The sequence below is a fragment of the Pseudophryne corroboree genome, chromosome 8 (assembly GCF_028390025.1).
Source record: "Pseudophryne corroboree isolate aPseCor3 chromosome 8, aPseCor3.hap2, whole genome shotgun sequence".
NCBI lineage: Eukaryota > Metazoa > Chordata > Amphibia > Anura > Myobatrachidae > Pseudophryne > Pseudophryne corroboree.
In genome coordinates, this window is record NC_086451.1 from 29,230,920 (window position 1) to 29,250,167 (window position 19,248).

General features: G+C 45.9%; 1 protein-coding gene across 1 annotated transcript in view; it reads right to left on the reverse strand.

Annotated features, from left to right (window-relative positions):
* Window positions 1-278: 278 nt before the first annotated feature.
* The window catches only part of LOC134949725 (P2Y purinoceptor 4-like), a 28,258-nt gene continuing 9,288 nt past the window's right edge, over window positions 279-19,248 (reverse strand). The window contains exons 2-3 of the mRNA XM_063938477.1: window positions 7,207-7,981; window positions 279-421 (exon numbers count right to left, since the gene is read on the reverse strand). Coding sequence (XP_063794547.1) covers window positions 279-421; window positions 7,207-7,981 — 918 coding nt within the window. The remainder of the gene's footprint in view (window positions 422-7,206; window positions 7,982-19,248) is intronic.

Below are 19,248 nucleotides of genomic sequence, written 5' to 3' on the forward strand. Positions count from 1 at the left end.
TTTTATCATTTTTGAAAAAATAAAATAAAATACAGATTCAAAACCAAAACCCGCAAGGGCGGTTTTGTCAAAACCAAATACAGATCCAAAACACAAAGTAGATACCGATTCAAAACCAAAACCCATGACGGGGGCCAGCGCACATCCTATATTGTAATATATGCCCAAATCTTGGTTTTTGGATCTGTATTTCCTACGTGTTTTGGTTTTGGATCTGTATTTTTTTTAGAAAAAAACATAAAAACAGCCAAAATCACAGAACATGGGCCTGTTTTTGTTCATACAGTATTAGTAACCTCAGTGACATTCATTTCCACCCATTTCCAGTCAATTTTGATCACCTCACAGCTCACGATATTGTTTTCATCCGTTTTAGGCAAAAGGTTGCAGCGAGCTGGCTGGTTACTAACTGACAAAGCAGCTGCACAGACATACGGCAGTTTATAGCACATCTATGAAACATTGTCACTCAGCGGTGCAGAAGTGAAAAGTGGTGCAAGATAGAATTGTCCTTGGGCCATCCCTCCTACCCCTATGTTGGATATTAAAAAGGACATGCACAGTGTAACAAACCAAGCACTTCAGTGACAGGGACTGACACTTTTGCTTGCTTTGTTTGTGCCCCCACAAAACAATATTTTGGAAGGATTACCGCCAATCACTAATGAGGTTTCAACCTCAGATACTATGTGTTAATTAGATTATAATCTTGTAAAATAAATTTAATGATTTTGCTGCAAATGTCCCTACCGCTACTAACTTTGTCCTCACAAATGGAGCAGATGCCTTCACAATCATTGACAGGATTTGTGGTAAAATTATTCCACACCCAAGAGGTGGCTTTTTTGGTGTTAGGCATCACAATGGCTTTCTTTTTATCATGGGCAAGAACTGCAGCCGCTGGTGGGTGGGTGGCTGACTTACACACACAACATCATCAACATCCTCAGTGTCAGATAGTAGTAGTATACACATATCCCCCTCATCCTGTTCCACTTCCACACATGAATCCTCAATTTCTATTATGCACCATCTTTATGTGTACTGCTCCACATGAGTGCAGATAGTGCAGAAATGGTGGAAGGAGGTGAAAGAGACTTCTCTATGAGGACAGAGTGAGAAACGTCAGATTCACACATAGCTAATGTGGACACCCCTAAACATTCCTCAGGAAAGTGTGACTGTTCTGAACGCAGTTTGTTGTACTGCTTTAGTAATTTTTTTTTTACACCTCTTTTAAACTCTGAGTTAAAAGTTCTTGTATCGTGATGAGAAGCAGAAGATGCATCACTGAAAGTTGCAAAACCACCACTTATAAATAAAGGCCAAGGCCTGAGTCTTTCCCTGCCACTTTGTGTGGTGAATGGCATAAAGCCAATTTGATGTTTCTTTACAGCTAACTTTCCTTTTGATGTTTTTTTCTTTACCACTGTAAAATAATATTTCTTCTTTGATTTTACACTCCCTGACTTAAGCCCTCTATGGCCTTGGGCATCGGCCTTACTAGATGACGTTGATGGACTTGTATTGTCATGACTGGTGGCAGCAGCTGCAGCACTAGTATGTGCTTCCTGCTCTCCTCTAATCTGTTCGTCCTCCATATCTATCAAGCATCAACAAAAACGAACGAAGTGGGGTACAGCACACACCACAATTTGTACAAAAAATGTACCACCTACAGTGTCACAATATGTGTATGAGGCAGAAATAGTAATCAAACACTGCGGTATCATTTCACCAACAGTGTTGCGCAATATGTGTATGAGTATGAAATAGTAATCTAACACTGCAGTGTAATTTCACCAACAGTGCGCACAATACATGTATGAGTATGAAAATATATTACTGTGGTACCACTTTCACCCACAGTGTCGCACAATACATGTATGAGTATGAAATAATAATATACTGCGGTCTGACCAGCAGTGTCACAGTACTTATGGAAATAAAATTAAAATTGTATAGTTCACTGGGGTATAGCACAAACAAAATAAATATATGTATTTATTTATAATTATTCTTTAGGCTTTTTAGCTTTTATTATTTTAATTTTAAATTGGGGCGGAGCACCTGGATGGACGGACATAGGTAAACAGAGCACCCCTTGTCAGATACACCAGATGACAGACAGAGCACCCCTGGACTGATACATCAGCCCTACAGCCCCATGCCACACAAGCAAGCACTGAGACGGACATGTCCGTTCAGTGCACTCTTCACAGCCGGAGTGAAAATGCTGGGGACTTTTATAAAATCCAAAACCCCACGTGAACCCGACATCGGGATGATAACGGTTTGCCTCGTTTTGGGATCCGAGTCTGGTGGGAAACTCCGAGCCGAACTCTGATCCGTCCTCGGATCGGGAAGTTCGGGTGGATCCGGTTCTCTGAAAACCGGTCCCGCTCCTCTCTAGTAATATGCAGCCATTTTGTTTTTTACACAAGTGTAAACATCATGACTTATGATGGTTTATTTATCATCCAGAAGACAGAGACTTGTGGAGTCCAAAACCCCAAACATGTAACTTACTACAGGGATTTTTTTTTGTTGTAGACTGTTAGAAAAAGATTATTTGATGATTTACCTCTAAGATAAACAAGATCACTGTGCAAAATTTAAAAATGAATATGTGTAAGTTTATACAATCAAAGGGCCATGGAAAGAGAACATACTAAGTGGCCGATTTATCACCATCCGCATCTGAGGAGGGATATGAGGTGATAAAATCGACACAATTCACAATGCGATTATTGATCACATTGCACAATGTATTACTAATCGCATGCTGGACAGAGATTGCGAGAATGATCTGTCCCTACAATGCCACGCCGTAGACATATCAGGGTATTTTTCGTAAAGTATGTGCTGCGCATATGCCGCGACATTGCCACTACCACCGCCACCGGGTTGACGCCCCCCATCGTGATTGCAGTGAGAAGCCTATTTAACAGGCATTGCGGCAGTACATAAACAACTGTTACTCGAATAGGGTCTGATCTGTACACTGTGCACCAGAGTAGACACTGTGGGGGAAATTTACTAAGCTCCCGATTTTGACCGAGATGCCGTTTTTTCATCAAAGTGTTATCTCGGTAATTTACTAAACACTAATCACGGCAGAGATGAGGGCATTCGTAATTTTTTGCAAGTCCAAGTAAAAAATTACGAATGAATACACCATCGGTCAAAACGCGGCTGTTTAAGTATGAATCTCGGTCATTTACTAAGAAGTGCAAAGCAAAAAACAAACAAACACTGCCGTGAAAAATTACAACTCGTAAAAAAGTGCTAAAAAAAAACAGACCTTTTTTTTTTATTCGTGATTGGATAGGCATGCACGGATCCATGAGATCCGTGCATGTATATCAGTGGGAAGGGGTGGGAAAGTGCTTATTTTTTCAAAAAAAATTGCGTGGGGTCCCCCCTCCTAAGCATAACCAGCCTCGGGCTCTTTGAGCCGATCCTGGTTGCAGAAATATGGGAAAAAAAATGACAGGGGTTCCCCCATATTTAAGCAACCAGCATCGGGCTCTGCGCCTGGTCCTGGTCCCAAAAATACGGGGGACAAAAAGAGTAGGGGTCCCCCGTATTTTTAAAACCAGCACCGGGCTCCACTAGCTGGACAGATAATGCCACAGCCGGGGGTCACTTTTATATAGTGCCCTGCGGCCGTGGCATCAAAAATCCAACTAGTCACTCCTGGCCGGGGTACCCTGGGGGAGTGGGGACCCCTTCAATCAAGGGGTCCCCCCCCCAGCCACCCAAGGGCCAGGGGTGAAGCCCGAGGCTGTCCCCCCCCATCCAATGGGCTGCGGATGGGGAGGCTGATAGCCTTTGTTGTAAAAGAAAAGATATTGTTTTTAGTAGCAGTACTACAAGGCCCAGCAAGCCTCCTCCGCATGCTGGTACTTGGAGAACCACAAGTACCAGCATGCGACGGAAAAACGGGCCCGCTGGTACCTGTAGTACTACTACTAAAAAAATACCCAAAAAAAGACAAGACACACACACCGTGAAAGTATAATTTTATTACATACATACACACATACATACATACTTACCTTAAGTTCCCACGCAGGTCGGTCCTCTTCTCCAGTAGAATCCAAGGGGTACCTGTTGAAGAAATTATACTCACGAGATCCAGGGGTCCAGGCTCCTCGGGAAATCCAGGGGTAATCCACGTACTTGCATAAAATAAGAAAACGGAAAGCCGAGCCACGAACTGAAAGGGGCCCCATGTTTTCACATGGGACTCCTTTCCACGAATGCCAGAAACCCACTCTGACTGATGTCTAAGTGGGTTTCTTCAGCCAATCAGGGAGCGCCACGTTGTAGCACTCTCCTGATCGGCTGTGTGCTCCTGTCCTGACTGACAGGCAGCACACGGCAGTGTTACAATGTAGCGCCTATGCGCTACATTGTAACCAATGCTGGGAACTTTCTGCTCAGCGGTGACGTCACTTTAGGTCAACCGCAGGGCAGAAAGTTCCCACCATTGGTTACAATGGAGCGCATAGGCGCTACATTGTAACACTGCCGTGTGCTGCCTGTCAGTGAGGACAGGACCACACAGCTGATCAGGAGAGTGCTACAACGTGGCGCTCCCTGATTGGCTGAAGAAACCCACTTAGACAGAAGTCAAAGTGGGTTTCTGGCATTCGTGGAAAGGTGACCCATGTGCAAACATGGGTCCCCTTTCAGTTCGTGGTCGGGACACCGTTTTTTTTTTTTTTTTCAAGTACGTGGATTACCCCTGGATTTCCCGAGGAGCCTGGACCCCTGGATCTCGTGAGTATAATTTCTTCAACAGGTACCCCTTGGATTCTACTGGAGAAGAGGACCGACCTGCGTGGGAACTTAAGGTAAGTATGTATGTATGTGTGTATGTAGGTAATAAAATTATACTTTCACGGTGTGTGTGTCTTGTCTTTTTTTGGGTATTTTTTTAGTAGTAGTACTACAGGTACCAGCGGGCCCGTTTTTCCGTCGCATGCTGGTACTTGTGGTTCTCCAACTACCAGCATGCGGGGGAGGCTTGCTGGGCCTTGTAGTACTGCTACTAAAAACAATATCTTTTTTTTTACAACAAAGGCTATCAGCCTCCCCATCCGCAGCCCATTGGATGGGGGGGGGACAGCCTCGGGCTTCACCCCTGGCCCTTGGGTGGCTGGGGGGGGGGACCCCTTGATTGAAGGGGTCCCCACTCCCCCAGGGTACCCCGGCCAGGAGTGACTAGTTGGATTTTTGATGCAACGGCCGCAGGGCACTATATAAAAGTGACCCCCGGCTGTGGCATTATCTGTCCAGCTAGTGGAGCCCGGTGCTGGTTTTAAAAATACGGGGGACCCCTACTCTTTTTGTCCCCCGTATTTTTGGGACCAGGACCAGGCGCAGAGCCCGATGCTGGTTGCTTAAATATGGGGGAACCCCTGTCATTTCCCCCCCCCATATTTTTGCAACCAGGATCGGCTCAAAGAGCCCGAGGCTGGTTATGCTTAGGAGGGGGGACCCCACGCATTTTTTTTTATTATTTTACAGTGTTTAATTAAAAAAAAATAAAAAAATAAACCCCAGCACGGATCACACAGATTCGGCCGAGATTGATTGTAAAAAAAGTCGGCAGTGTTTTGCTAATCACTGCCGTAAAAATAGAAAAAAAACCACGAATGACATCGACATCGGAACAAAAGAAAACCCCGAATACGACAGCTTAGTAAATTAGTCGTAATCAATTCAAAAAGTTGCAGTTTTACACTTTCGATGTCATTCGTGATTGAACTTTGACCTGAAACGGGAAAATACGAATCTTAGTAAATTTACCCCTGTGATGTACACCAGCCAAAGTAATTGCCTCAGTTTTGTGTATTTGTCATCAGACTGGGGTCTGTCTTGTGCACTATACACCAGAATGGACTCTGTGTTGTAGAGGTATCTGGACTATAGATCTACACTGAAAAGGTCTACAGTCAATAGGTCTACCACTAACGGTAGACACGCATTAGGTCTGCAGGCAGGGCCGGTTCTGGGGCTCTGCGCACCCCGGGCGGCAATAGGGGCGTGGCTTCATACAGGGGGCGTGGTCATTTACGCCCCCCTGTACAGATTGAAATGATGTGCGGTGCTCGATGACGTCATCGCGCACCGCACAGCAAAGGTCCCCTCCACGAAGGGAAACTAGACGCGTAGCGTCTAGTTCCCTTCGTGGAGAAGACCTTTGCTGTGCGGTGCGCGATGACATCATCACGCACCACACAGTAAAGGACCTTTCCACGAAGGGAAACTAGACACGTCTAGTTTCCCTTCACAGCAGGCAGCGGGCAGCAGGGGGCACAGCAGCAGCGGATCTTGCCCTGGTGCGGCGCCCTCCGGAAGGCGGCACCGCGGGCAAAAGTCCTGCTTGCCCGTGGCAAGATCCGCTACTGTCCGCAGGGGCAAAAGGTCGACTTGTAAAACGTAGACAGGTTAACGTGGGATGGTTTTGGGATTCCGCGGTCGGAATTCTGACCATCGGGATCCTGGCTGACGGAATCTTGTTCACACCCCAATAACATAAACCATTACCCGGTGCAATAAACAAATATGTATTTATTTGGCACACATATATACAGTATAGTTAACATTATTTTACACGTAGGAGCTTAAGACAAGATCAACAGATACCAGAAGGCAGCAGATAATACAGGTAGTGGAAGTGGGACATTGCCAAAAATGGAATACAGTTATCATTCTTTTACCTATTAAAAAGTGCTGAGCTGTTCCATATATGGGAAATAAAGGCTGACGGTAGCAAATTACTATGCCTTGTCACTGCAATCTCACATCAGCTCTCTAAGATCTCATATTCACTTTCCCCAAACGTTAGCCTCTCTCATCAGCATGAGAAGACAAGAGCTGGACATTATATAATGATGAGCCATAGAATTTCCTTGCACACAAATTACTTATAGAATTAGTTGGAATTTGTGTAACCATAAACACTAACTGACCACTGCTGGGTAGACCTTGAGTAGAGTAGTAAGTATTGATAGATACACCATATGGAAATCGTGTTCTTCTTCACTACTGCGTGTTACTTATTTCCATTGAAAATCACTCTTCTCACCTACTGTATGTGACACTAATATCTTCATCTCTGTCGTGCTCACACTCTCACAGTCGGTAGAGGACCACGGCTATGGTCTAATGAAGCTGACTCTACTTGGTTACCGTGAGCTTCATCGGTTGAGGATCTCTGACTGTTACCACAGCTGTACAGAGAGCTGCACCAGCCGGTGAATGCGTGCCTAAATCTGTCTGAGGCGAAGCAGTATAATATGGGATCAATTAAGCAATTTGTTTGTGACAAAATGTATATGATATAATAGGCAACCTCAACTCTGTCAAATAGAGAGCACAAGGCTGGAAAAAATAATTTGAGTGTGACGCCCATTGCCCTGGTGACATGTGAGGGAATAATGCAGATTATAAATATAATTAAGGAGATGAATATGGTCTGTATGGATTTGGACACCATGACTTTGCTGAGAGTGTTCATAGGATTCATCATGAGGGTATAGCGGCTCAGGAGACTGTAGCAGACCAATGTTATGGAGAAAGGAATGAGGGCACCGAAGAAGAGGAACACCCAGTTCCAGACAAAATATAATACATCTTGTTCACTTTGATGAAAATTAAGACACTTTGTAACTCCGTGAACTTCAGACATCTTTAGAAAAAAGAGAAAGGGAAGTCCTTGTAGAAGAAGACATCCCCAGACAGCGAGGCACAGTTTGGTTATGAAAGGCTTCTTGGTCCAGGCAGTTCTTTTAACATTCTGAGCAACAGTAAAATATCGGTGGACACTGATTAATGTGAGGAAGTAGATGCTTCCATACATGTGAGTGCTGAGCAGGAAGACCTTACACTGGCAGAGGAATGTCCCGAAGGTCCAGTGGCCGGTCAAAGAGTAAACAAAGATCAGTGGAGCTACCGGAGTGATGATGTCACGATCCGGGTATCTGGACGTCATTACTTACCCTTCAGATGCCTCCTAAGGCTGGCTCAGCGTTCCAGGACCGGATCCCGCTGTTCCTGAGTTTCCACATGCAGAATGTCAGAGTGGTGATTTCATCAGCCGCGGCCTCCGCTGTGCCCGCGTGGTTAAATGTGCATTCATCAGTCTGGCGTCTCCTGTCTCCTGTGGCCGGCGCCGCCATTGCTGCTTCAATTCTCACATGGATTACAAACCAAACTTCCCTCCGGGTGTCTGCATGGGCGCAGCCATCTTGGATTTTGTAATCTGATCATTTCCACCAATCTGCTGTCTGTATTGTTGATTTGCATAATTGCCTAGCCAACCCCTTCCTTGCTGCAGGTATAAGTAAGCTGTGCCTGAGCAAGGAAGGCGTCAGTGCTTTGGTTGTCTAACCTAGTTCCAGTTTGTCTCTCTCCTGTGGTTGTCTTCCAGGTTCCAGCTCCTGTCTCCAGACTTCTGCTATAGAGACCCGCACCAGCATTCCATCTGCGGTGTAGCCTGACTCTCCGATCCATTCTGGACTCACCTGTGTCCAGTTACAACTATCACCTGCTTCCAGCCCAGCTTCCAGCAGTGTACAGCTTCTCTTAAAGGGCCGGTGTCCTTTCTGCAGTTTACCACTCTCCACCGGTATTATTATTTCACCGCTCTCAAACAATCACCTGCTTCCAGCCCAGCTTCCAGCAGTGTACAGCTTCTCTTAAAGGGCCGGTGTCCTTTCTGCAGTTTACCACTCTCCACCGGTATTATTATTTCACCGCTCTCAAACAATCACCTGCTTCCAGCCCAGCTTCCAGCAGTGTACAGCTTCTCTTAAAGGGCCGGTGTCCTTTTCTGCAGTTTACCACTCTCCACCGGTATTATTATTTCACCGCTCTCAAACTCCAAACTTCATTATTATTTCATCGCTCTCAAGTTCGTTTATTATTTAACTGGTCCCAGCCAGTATCCACTCCGTATCAACAACAGTCTGGTTCCAGCCAGTATCCACAGCAGCCGTTTTATCTTCAGCAGCCCAGCCTTTCCTGGAACACCGGCTGGTACGATCCTGGGTTCTCTCCATTGCTACAGTCAGGCCTGGTAAGGACTTTCCAACTAGAAGACTATAAGAACTGTCTCACACTACCAGTGCCTGTGGCCCTTGCCACCCTGTAGTACCCAGGAATTGTATTTATCCTCTGTTGACTTTTATGTTTCCTTTTACTGCTGCTGTGTTACGGAGTTTGTCATAATAAACATCATTGACTTTTATCCTGGTTGTCGTGGTCACGCCTTCGGGCAGTTATTCTACATGTTACTTACATGTCTAGGGGTCTGATACAACCTCCCAGGTTCGTTACATCTCAGCCCCTACAACTGAGGCTGCCTCCCGTCAGCTCAGGCCCTCAGTTGTGACAGTAAGCACTGACCTAATGAATCCAGCCGGAGACCAGGATCAAGCGGCCAGGCCGATGCAAGAACTGGCAGCCCGACTTGAACATCAGGAGGCTGCACAGGGCCACATCATCCGCTGTCTCCAGGATCTCTCTACACGGCTGGATGGGATTCAAACGACCCTCCGTGGACCTGGCACGTCCGGTGCGTCCACTACAGTGACACCAGCTGTAACCCCACCCACCTTACCCATTTCCAGTCCACATCTTCATCTTCCAACGCCAGCAAAATTTGATGGATCTCCAAGGTTCTGCAGGGGATTTCTCAATCAATGTGAAATCCACTTTGAGCTTCTACCTGGCAATTTCTTCAGTGACCGTACCAAAATTGCCTATGTCATCTCCCTTCTCAGTGGCTCAGCCCTTGACTGGGCATCACCTTTATGGGAGAAGTCTGATCCCCTGCTATCCTCCTATACTGACTTTGTAGCTACATTCAGGCGCATCTTCGACGAGCCAGGCCGGATAACATCTGCTTCATCTGAGATTCTTCGTTTACGCCAGGGAACACGTACTGTGGGACAGTATCTTATACAGTTTAAAATCCTGGCATCCGAACTAGCATGGAACGACGAGGCCCTGTATGCTGCATTCTGGCATGGCTTATCAGAACGCATCAAGGATGAGTTAGCTACCAGAGACTTGCCCTCTAAATTGGATGAGCTAATTTCTCTTTGCACGAAGGTTGATCTACGTTTCAGAGAGAGAGCAACCGAGCGAGGAAGATCATCTACTCCTAAATCTTCTGCTCCTCCTCCTCGTCAACCATCTCCATCCAAGGATGAGCCTATGCAAATTAGTCGTTCCCGTCTATCTCCCGCTGAGCGCCGAAGACGTCTCTCTGAGTCTCTCTGTCTCTACTGTGCAGCTCCGTCGCACACTATCAATGCCTGTCCCAAACGTCCGGGAAACTCCAGATCCTAGCTCGCCAAGGAGAGGGCCGGCTAGGAGTAATGATCTCCTCTCCATCTCCTCATGACTGTAACCTCCCAGTGTCGCTCCAAATTGCTCAACGTTACAGGAACGTCATTGCCCTCCTTGATTCCGGAGCAGCTGGGAATTTCATAACCGAAGCTTATGTTAAACGGTGGTCCCTACCCACCGAGAGACTGTCCTCGTCCATCTCTTTGACTGCCGTGGATGGCAGCAAGATTTTTGACGCAGTCATTTCCTTAAGGACTCTTCCAGTTCGTCTGAGAGTGGGAGTTCTTCATTCTGAGTATATTTTTTTTTTTTTTTTTTTTTTATATATTTCTTTATTAGACAGCCATAAAGTCACAACATACATTGTCAGGCATTAAAGTACAAGGTTATTCAGCAGTGACATACATTCATAGTCTAGTATAAATAAATTACAGAGAATTGAAGGCTGTACAATTTTTGTTGTTTTTTTTTGCAAGAGAAAAAGAAGAAAAATAGATGCAATTCACAGCAAATAATGTAAACTCATCTGTCTAGTAACAATGGTAGCAGTATTACCAGGGAGGGGGGGGAGGGGTGCTTAACACGTGTGCACCATCTCCTCCAGCAAATAGAAACAGACCAAACAAATGAGTTAGATATCACATCAGTTGAAGGAAAGTAGGGATAGGAAAGAGAAGGGAAGAAAAGAAAAAGAGAGGAAATAATAGAGAAAAGAGTATGCTTGAGAGCAGAGGAAGAGCACTAGTACCGGGGTAGCATAAATGATTAGCGTTTGTTGCCGGGGGGGGGGGGGGGGGGGGGGATCAGATTCTTACTTTGGGCCAGGAGAGTAGATCATGGGTCTGGAGTGAGTGTAATACTATGTTATTCCCTGATGAGGACTGTCTACGTTGTGAGTAAGGCATTTCAGTAAAGTCCAACCTTCATCCCACCTGTGGTCAAGTAATGTTCCCCATTGTCCGACTAGTCCAATACCATGTAGTGTCGCGAAATACCTTCCAGATACATTCACGCCTTTCTAGGGGTAAAGTCTCTATGTAGGTTCCCCATTTTTTGTGGAAAAGCTTCACTCCATTTTCAATTTGAAAAGTGGCCATTCGCCTCTCGCAAAACAGTATATCTAGTAAGGCAGATTCCCATTCTCCCATTGATGGCGCAGTCTTATATATCCAATGCCTCAGTATCACCTGTTTCGCCACCGTGACCATCACAGTCAGCAGCGGAATCATAGAAGCCAGGTCAAACTGCGACAGCCAGGATGTAAAGTCCGCAAACAGCAACGGGCCCACCTCTTCTGGAAGGGGTAATTTAAGTAAACGGGATAGATATTGGAGAAACTTACGCCAGAACCGTTTGATTTTCCCACATAACCAGAAATTGTGCGTGAGGGATGCTCCACTCTCTCCACATTTAGGGCAACTGCCCGTTTCATCGGGGCGGAAGTGTTGTCTTTGAGAGGGGGCTATATACATCCTGTTTAAAGTTCTTAAATGTATTTCCTGCAGTGTGGCAGATTTTAGGGCTTTAAGAACCAGTTCAGTGTTCTTAGACACCTCATCCATCGTGGGTGTCTCTGGGAGTTCCCGACTCCATGAAGCAGAGAGAGGGGACCAAGAGGGGGCTGACATCTCAATCAGATCAGTATAAAGGTAGCGAATTTTGAATGGGTTATGTCTGCAAAATGTGAGAGTATCGAGTATTGTTCGAGTGGAGGTGTTTTTACCCAGGGGGTCACCTAGGGAGGTGATGTAGTGGCGTGTTTGGAGATACATAAAGAAATTAGTGTGGGGCAAAGAAAATCTGTCACGTAGTTGCTGAAAGGAGAGCATCTGTCCACCAGGATCAAAGACATCCCTGATAGAATGTATTCCTTTACATTTCCATGTGTAGAATTGTCGATTGTCTAAGGAGGAGGGAAAATTAGGGTTGCCCCATAAGGGAATATACGGTGACTCAAAGGGGTTAGTATGGAATAATTTATGAATGGAGATCCAGGCCTTATAAGTGTCCCAAAACAGAATATTAGTCTTTAGTTCCTGGGGTATTTTGGAGAGTGGTGTGTGAAGCAACGCTGCAGGGGAATAAGGAAAAAATAATGCTTCCTCCAATTCCAGGTTCGTATATAGATCTGACCGGAGCAGCCAATCTGATGCGAATTTAAATAGTGCTGCTCTAGCAAACATCGTCACATTGGGCATACTCAGACCACCTTTTCGTTTGTTAATATAAGTTCGGGCTTTGGGCATGCGAGGTCTAGCGTTTTTCCATATGAATTTTGAAAATATTTGCGAGCAGAGTAGGGAGTCTTGTTTAGTAATCGTAACAGGGAGCATTTGGAGCAGATAAGCCAGTTTAGGGAATATAACTGATTTTATCACCACTATCCTGCCTAGTAGAGAGAGTTTAAGATCTTTCCAGGTTTCTAATCGTGTTTTAATTTGTTGAATAATGGGAGTGTAATTGAATATATACAGCCGGGAGAGTTCTGAAGGGATATTAATACCCAAGTATTTTAGTTTAGTAGGGGTCAGCGTAAATTGAGAAGCGAAATCAGTATAGGTGTGAGGGTCTTTTATGTTAGTCAGTGGGAGCAGTTCAGATTTATGTGTATTTATGCGGTAGCCGGCAAAGGTACTAAAACAGTGTATGGTGTCGAAAATCGCTGGTATCGAAATACGGGGGTTGGAGACAAATAAAATCATATCATCTGCGAATAATCCAAGTTTGACTTCTCTTCCTCCTACCGAGATCCCGGAAAAGGTTGGTAAGTGTCTCAGTGCTATGGCCAGTGGTTCTAATGCAGCCGCAAAAAGCAGAGGGGATAAGGGGCATCCCTGTCTAGTCCCCCTATGGATCATTAAGGGTCGTGATAGATATCTGTTTGTGAAAACTTGCGTGGATGCATTATGATAGATAGTGCGTATAACGGTTATAAATCTGTCAGGAAATCCGAAACGTTGGAGTGTCTCAAACAGGTGGTCCCACGTCACCAAATCGAACGCCTTTTCGGCGTCTAAGGACAATAGGAAAGTGGGATCACCCGTCTCCGCCCCGCTCAGGGACTGTATAACTGTCAAAACCTTACGGATATTGGTTACAGAGTGTCTACCTGAGATAAAACCAGTTTGGTCTTCATGAATTATTTCAGGCAGGATAAATTTTAGGCGGTCTGCCAACAGTTTAGTAAACAGTTTGTAGTCTACATTAAGTAAGGAGATAGGGCGGTAAGAGGACGGGAGTAACGGGTCTCTACCAGGTTTGGGTATAACTCGAAGCAGGGCCGAGTTGAAATATCGTGGGATAGTAAGGTCGGAAAAAATAGAATTAAAAAAGTCCGTTAGAGAGTCTACTATTTTAGGGGAAAGCAATTTAAAGAATTCCCCAGATAAACCATCTGGGCCCGGGGTTTTCAGTGGTTTAAGGGTTTTAATAGCTTCTGTCACTTCAGCGACAGTGATAGGGGTCATGAGAGAGTCCGACTGATCTGGGGAGATCTGAGGCAGCTGTATTTTTTCCTAAAAGGAGTTTTTAGTAGCTTGTTCGACCTCGCTGTGTGAGTAAAGATCGGTATAAAAGGAGTGAAAAATATCTGTGATCATTGTCCCCTCAGATTGTACACCAGAGGAAGGGTCTTTCAGAGCAGTTACATGTTGGGGTCCCTTATCAGATTTAAGGAGATTGGAGAGCATTCGGCTAGGCTTATCCCCATATTGAAAAAATTTGTATTTACCTACAATAAGGAATTTATTGTCCATTTGTGTCAGAGTATGATCAAATTGAGTCTTAGCGTCTCTATATTTCTGTTTGTTAGATAGCGTGGATGAGGATTTAAACTTTTGAAATGAGGAAGTGAGTTCAGACTGTGCCGTCCTATAGGCGGTGTCTTGGTCTCGTTTATATTTCGTCATGTATGCAATTATGTTTCCTCGCAAGACAGCTTTGGCTGTCTGCCAAAACAATGCGGGATCAGACGCGTGGGTAGAGTTATTAAGTGCGTAAGATTCCCAAGATGTCGTCAGCATATTTTTAAAGTCTGGAGAAGCCGCCATCTTAGCAGGGAATCTCCAATGGGAGTTAGTACCTAAAGTGAGTCTACCCTGTAATGTTATTGATATAGGGGCATGGTCTGAAATGGTTATGGGTTTGATAGTTGCCTCAGTGATCCTGGTGGACAGATCAGTGGAAACGAAGAAATAATCAATACGTGAAAAGGAATTATGTGTTGAAGAGTAGTAAGTATATTCCAATTCTACGGGGTTATGAAGACGCCATACATCAATCAGTCCCAGTTGTGCAGACATGTAATCTAGATTGATCTTGGGAAGTCGGGTCCTCTGAGACGAGGTACCCTTCCTGTCCAAGACCAGGGAGGACACCATATTCATATCTCCTCCAACAATAAGGGAGGCATGCGAATATGGGCGAAGAATATTTGTTATTTCTAGATAGAATGATTTATCATAGGTAGTTGGGGCATAAACATTGCACAAGGTCAGTCTGGAGCCCTCCAAAGTTATATCTAGAACAATGTATCTACCCAGAGGGTCTATAATCTGATGGTGTACATCCAAGGCCACCCCCTTACGGATAAGGATTGCCACCCCTCTTGCCTTAGAGGAGAAAGAAGAAAAAGCTACGACTTCTTGTCTAAGCATGGTAAGTTTAGCGTGTTCAGCAGGGGTCAAATGCGTCTCTTGAAGCATAGAGACATCCGCTTTTATTTTATTTAAGTAGGTAAGGATACGTCTCCGTTTAATAGGAGAATTAATTCCCCTGACATTCCACGATATTATATTAAGTTGTGCCATTTATATCCCCAGTAGGAGAACACATGAGGGCCTTAATAGGGCCTGTGACAATAAGATTTCTTATATAAGTACTCCAGAGTATCCTGAACACAGACAGTTCCCATTCCCACCAGCTAAGCATCTTCAGGGGAGGAGAAGTAGAGATGAAGAAAGAAAAAGTCAGAAAGTAGAAAAGAAAGTAAACATAGAGGTCAAGACAAGAACAATATATGGGAGCGTTCCCACTAGTATACATCAGTATAAACTGTCTGCATGGGCTCGCTGTAATGTAGAACATCACTAACAAAAAAAAGAGAATAACAGCATAACCAACAGGCAATACCTAGATAATGAACTTCAGAAACATTGTTATGACTCTCAAATAAAGAGAATGGAGTGATTAATAAGCTAACCCGATTGCAATTAAATCCAATCAATCAAATCCACCCCGCAATATATGAGAAATATTAACTATATCGATCTACCCAATAATATGAACTAAGACCTGAAATCAAGCTTCAAATGTCGTCATCGGCTCCGTTTGGAAGAGACGGGCGTGACTCTGAGGGTGACCGCATGGGCCCTTCGAGCTCCGTCATAAATTCCTTGGCTGAGTCCACTGAAGTGAAATCCTTCGGACCTTGTGGCGTGAAAATGCGCAGCCGCGCAGGATAAAGGAGAGCAAATCGGATACCACTTTTCACTAGGTGAGAGCATAATGGGGACATTTCTCTTCTGGCTCTAGAGACTTCTGCGGAATAATCTTGGAAGAGAAACAGCCGTTGGCCATCCCAGTGAAATGGGCCCTGACTTCGCGCCGCAGACCACATCAACTCTTTATGTTTAAAGTTCAAACATTTAAAGATAACCGGGCGGGGTCTGGTTTGGTTAGAGTCGCGTGGCGGACCCAGTCTATGAGCACGTTCAATCTCCATCGATGATAGTTCTTCCGGGATGCCTAGGAGGCCTGGGAGGTCGGAGAGTAAAAACTTTAGAAGATCAGGGCCTTTCAGTGATTCTTTAAGCCCCACAATTCTCAGGTTGTTACGTTTCGAGCGATTTTCCAGGTCGTCTATCTTCATCATCATATGTTGGCGTGAAGATGTTAAAGACACAACCTGTTCCTTGAGATCTTCTATTTCTTTGAAATTGGCTCCAATCCTATTCTCATTCACTGAGATTCTGCGAGACATAGACCCAAGCTCTGATTTAAGGTCTGATACCGCAGTCATAAGTTTGTCCGCCTGTGCTTGTAGTAACGGTTCCACGGTTTCCTTGATTGCTTTCACTATTTCCGAATAGGAAGGAGGAGCAGGAGCAGGGGGAGCCTTTGGGGCCATGATGGATGATGTCTCAACTTCGTCTTGTAATTCAACAGGGATGAAGGACAGTGGCGGAGATACGGGACTCGGCTCTCCGCGTTTATTCCCACTTCTATATCTTTGTGGCTTTGGTGCAGAAGAACTTAAGAATTTGTCCATAATAGTAATTATGAGCTCATGAGGGTCGGATAGGTGGTATGGTATGCCGTTGGTTATGAAAGGGTGGAGAATTCTACATCACAGCTGCGGGTGGTGTAGGTTCACATATCGCTACGAAATGTGTCAGCTGGGGGCAGACAGCGTATGGGCGTAATTCACCAAATCGGTAGGGGGATGTAATTGTGTCAGTCGGGTATAAATTTGATGTCGCCAATCTATGTGGGAAGGCGGGCAGGTTGATTTAGAGAGCGTGGTAAATATATTCAGTGGTATGGTAACTCCGTTATAACGGCAATCCGGCCAGCGGCATCGCCGTATGAGCACACCCACAAAAGATTAATCAATAAGTAATGGATTAGTCGTTCTCACCTTCCACGCACGAGGCGACCAGAGGGGGGTAGTAGATGTAATTCACTTTGTGGCAGCAGACTGGAGAAACAGTGTCGCTTCTGAGAGTCACCAGTGAAGATAATATAGATGCATTCCCTTCTCCCCGCAGTGTAATCTGGAAGATGACCAGCACGCTGGAATGCTTTGATCAGCTGAGGGTGGAGGGGAGTGAGGCTTAGTAGATCTATGGCGCGTTTGTCACCCTTGTACTGGAAAAGACCCAGCGTGTTAATTGATTCCCTCCAGCCTTCCCCTTTAGCCGTGGGGTGTATAGGTCTCCCCAACACAGTACTGTTAATATCAGGGGGAGAGGGGTGCCAAGAGGAGACTGTCTCCTCACTGAGCGTCTGCGTCTGGCAGGGAGAGAGAGCCGCGCTGCCGCAGGACCGGAAGTGCGGCCTCGCGGGTCCCTCCGTCTCTTCTCACTCCGGGCGCCGGGTGTCCGCCGCCTATGAACGCCGCACCGGCCTTGTTGCAGAGAGGGTCCCGGAGGTCTTGCGGCATACAAAGGTGAGGGGGTCCAGATGTTCGGTTGCCGTAGGCAGCTCCGTCTTCCGCACCGCCTACGGAGCTTTTTGTCGGGCCTTGGCTGGAAATTTAGCCCCCGGCTCCGGCACCCGGCACAGGCCTCAACCCGCAAAGACCGTAAAAACGGTCTCCCGGCTCCGAGACCAAGCGCCCAGGCAACCAGAGCACTAGGGGGTACTGTAGGGGTAGGAAGGGGCCAGTTAGGTTAGTTTCAGCTGGTGCTTGGAGTGGCTTTAGCAGGAGCTCTGCTTTTCTGCTGCCAGCCGTCTCTCCAGTCAGGCCACGCCCCCGTATATTTCTTTTTTAGTGATTCCAAGAGCCACACATCCAGTGGTTTTAGGCCTTCCATGGCTCCGTCTCCACAACCCATCAATTGACTGGACGACTACGCAAATACTGGCATGGGGTCCCTCCTGTGCTGAGACTTGTTTAGCCAAAGTTCTTCCTGTTTGTTCTTCCTTCCCCAGGTCAACTGATGTTCCGCCTCCTCCATATCAAGACTTCACGGATGTGTTCAGTAAAGCCTCTGCTGATATCCTTCCTCCTCATAGAGAATGGGACTGCCCAATCGACCTCATTCCAGGGAAGGTTCCACCGCGAGGCCGAACTTATCCGTTGTCTCTGCCCGAGACACACTCCATGGAAGAGTACATCAAAGAGAACCTGGCGAAGGGTTTCATCGGACCATCTTCTTCTCCAGCCGGCGCAGGCTTCTTCTTCGTTAAGAAGAAAGACGGTGGTCTGCGTCCGTGCATCGACTACAGAGGTCTGAACGACATTACCGTCAAGAACCGATACCCTTTACCCCTGATTACCGAGCTCTTTGATAGAGTTAGTGGTGCAACCATTTTCACAAAGCTGGACTTGAGGGGTGCCTACAATCTCATCCGAATCCGTGAGGGTGACGAGTGGAAGACCGCCTTTAACACCCGTGACGGACATTATGAGTACCTCGTCATGCCCTTCGGATTGAGCAACGCTCCAGCAGTCTTCCAGCACTTCGTGAATGAGATCTTCAGGGACATCTTGTACCGCCATGTCGTGGTTTATCTAGACGACATCTCATCTTTGCTAATAATCTCGAAGATCATCGTTTCTGGGTAAAAGAGGTTCTCTCCCGTCTCCGTGTCAATCACCTCTATTGTAAATTGGAGAAGTGTGTGTTTGAAGTTAAAACCATTCCGTTTCTAGGTTACATTGTGTCCGGTTCCGGACTAGAGATGGATCCTGAGAAACTCCAAGCAATCCAGAATTGGCCTATTCCCTTAAGCCTCAAAGGGGTCCAGAGGTTCTTAGGGTTCGCCAATTATTATAGAAAATTTATACGAGACTTTTCCACCATTGTAGCGCCTATCACTGCATTAACCAAGAAAGGTGCTAATCCGTCCAAGTGGTCCGAGGAAGCTACACAGGCCTTTCACCTTCTGAAGCAACGGTTCATCTCTGCACCAGTTCTGAAACAGCCCGACACCGACTCTCCTTTTATCTTAGAGGTAGATGCCTCCTCCGTTGGAGTAGGAGCAGTGTTATCCCAGAGGGCCAAAGATGGACATCTACATCCTTGCAGTTTCTTCTCCCGGAAGTTCTCCCCAGCTGAGCGCAACTATGCCATTGGTGATCAGGAGTTGCTAGCCATCAAGCTCGCTCTGGAGGAGTGGAGATACCTGTTGGAGGGAGCTTCCCACTCAATC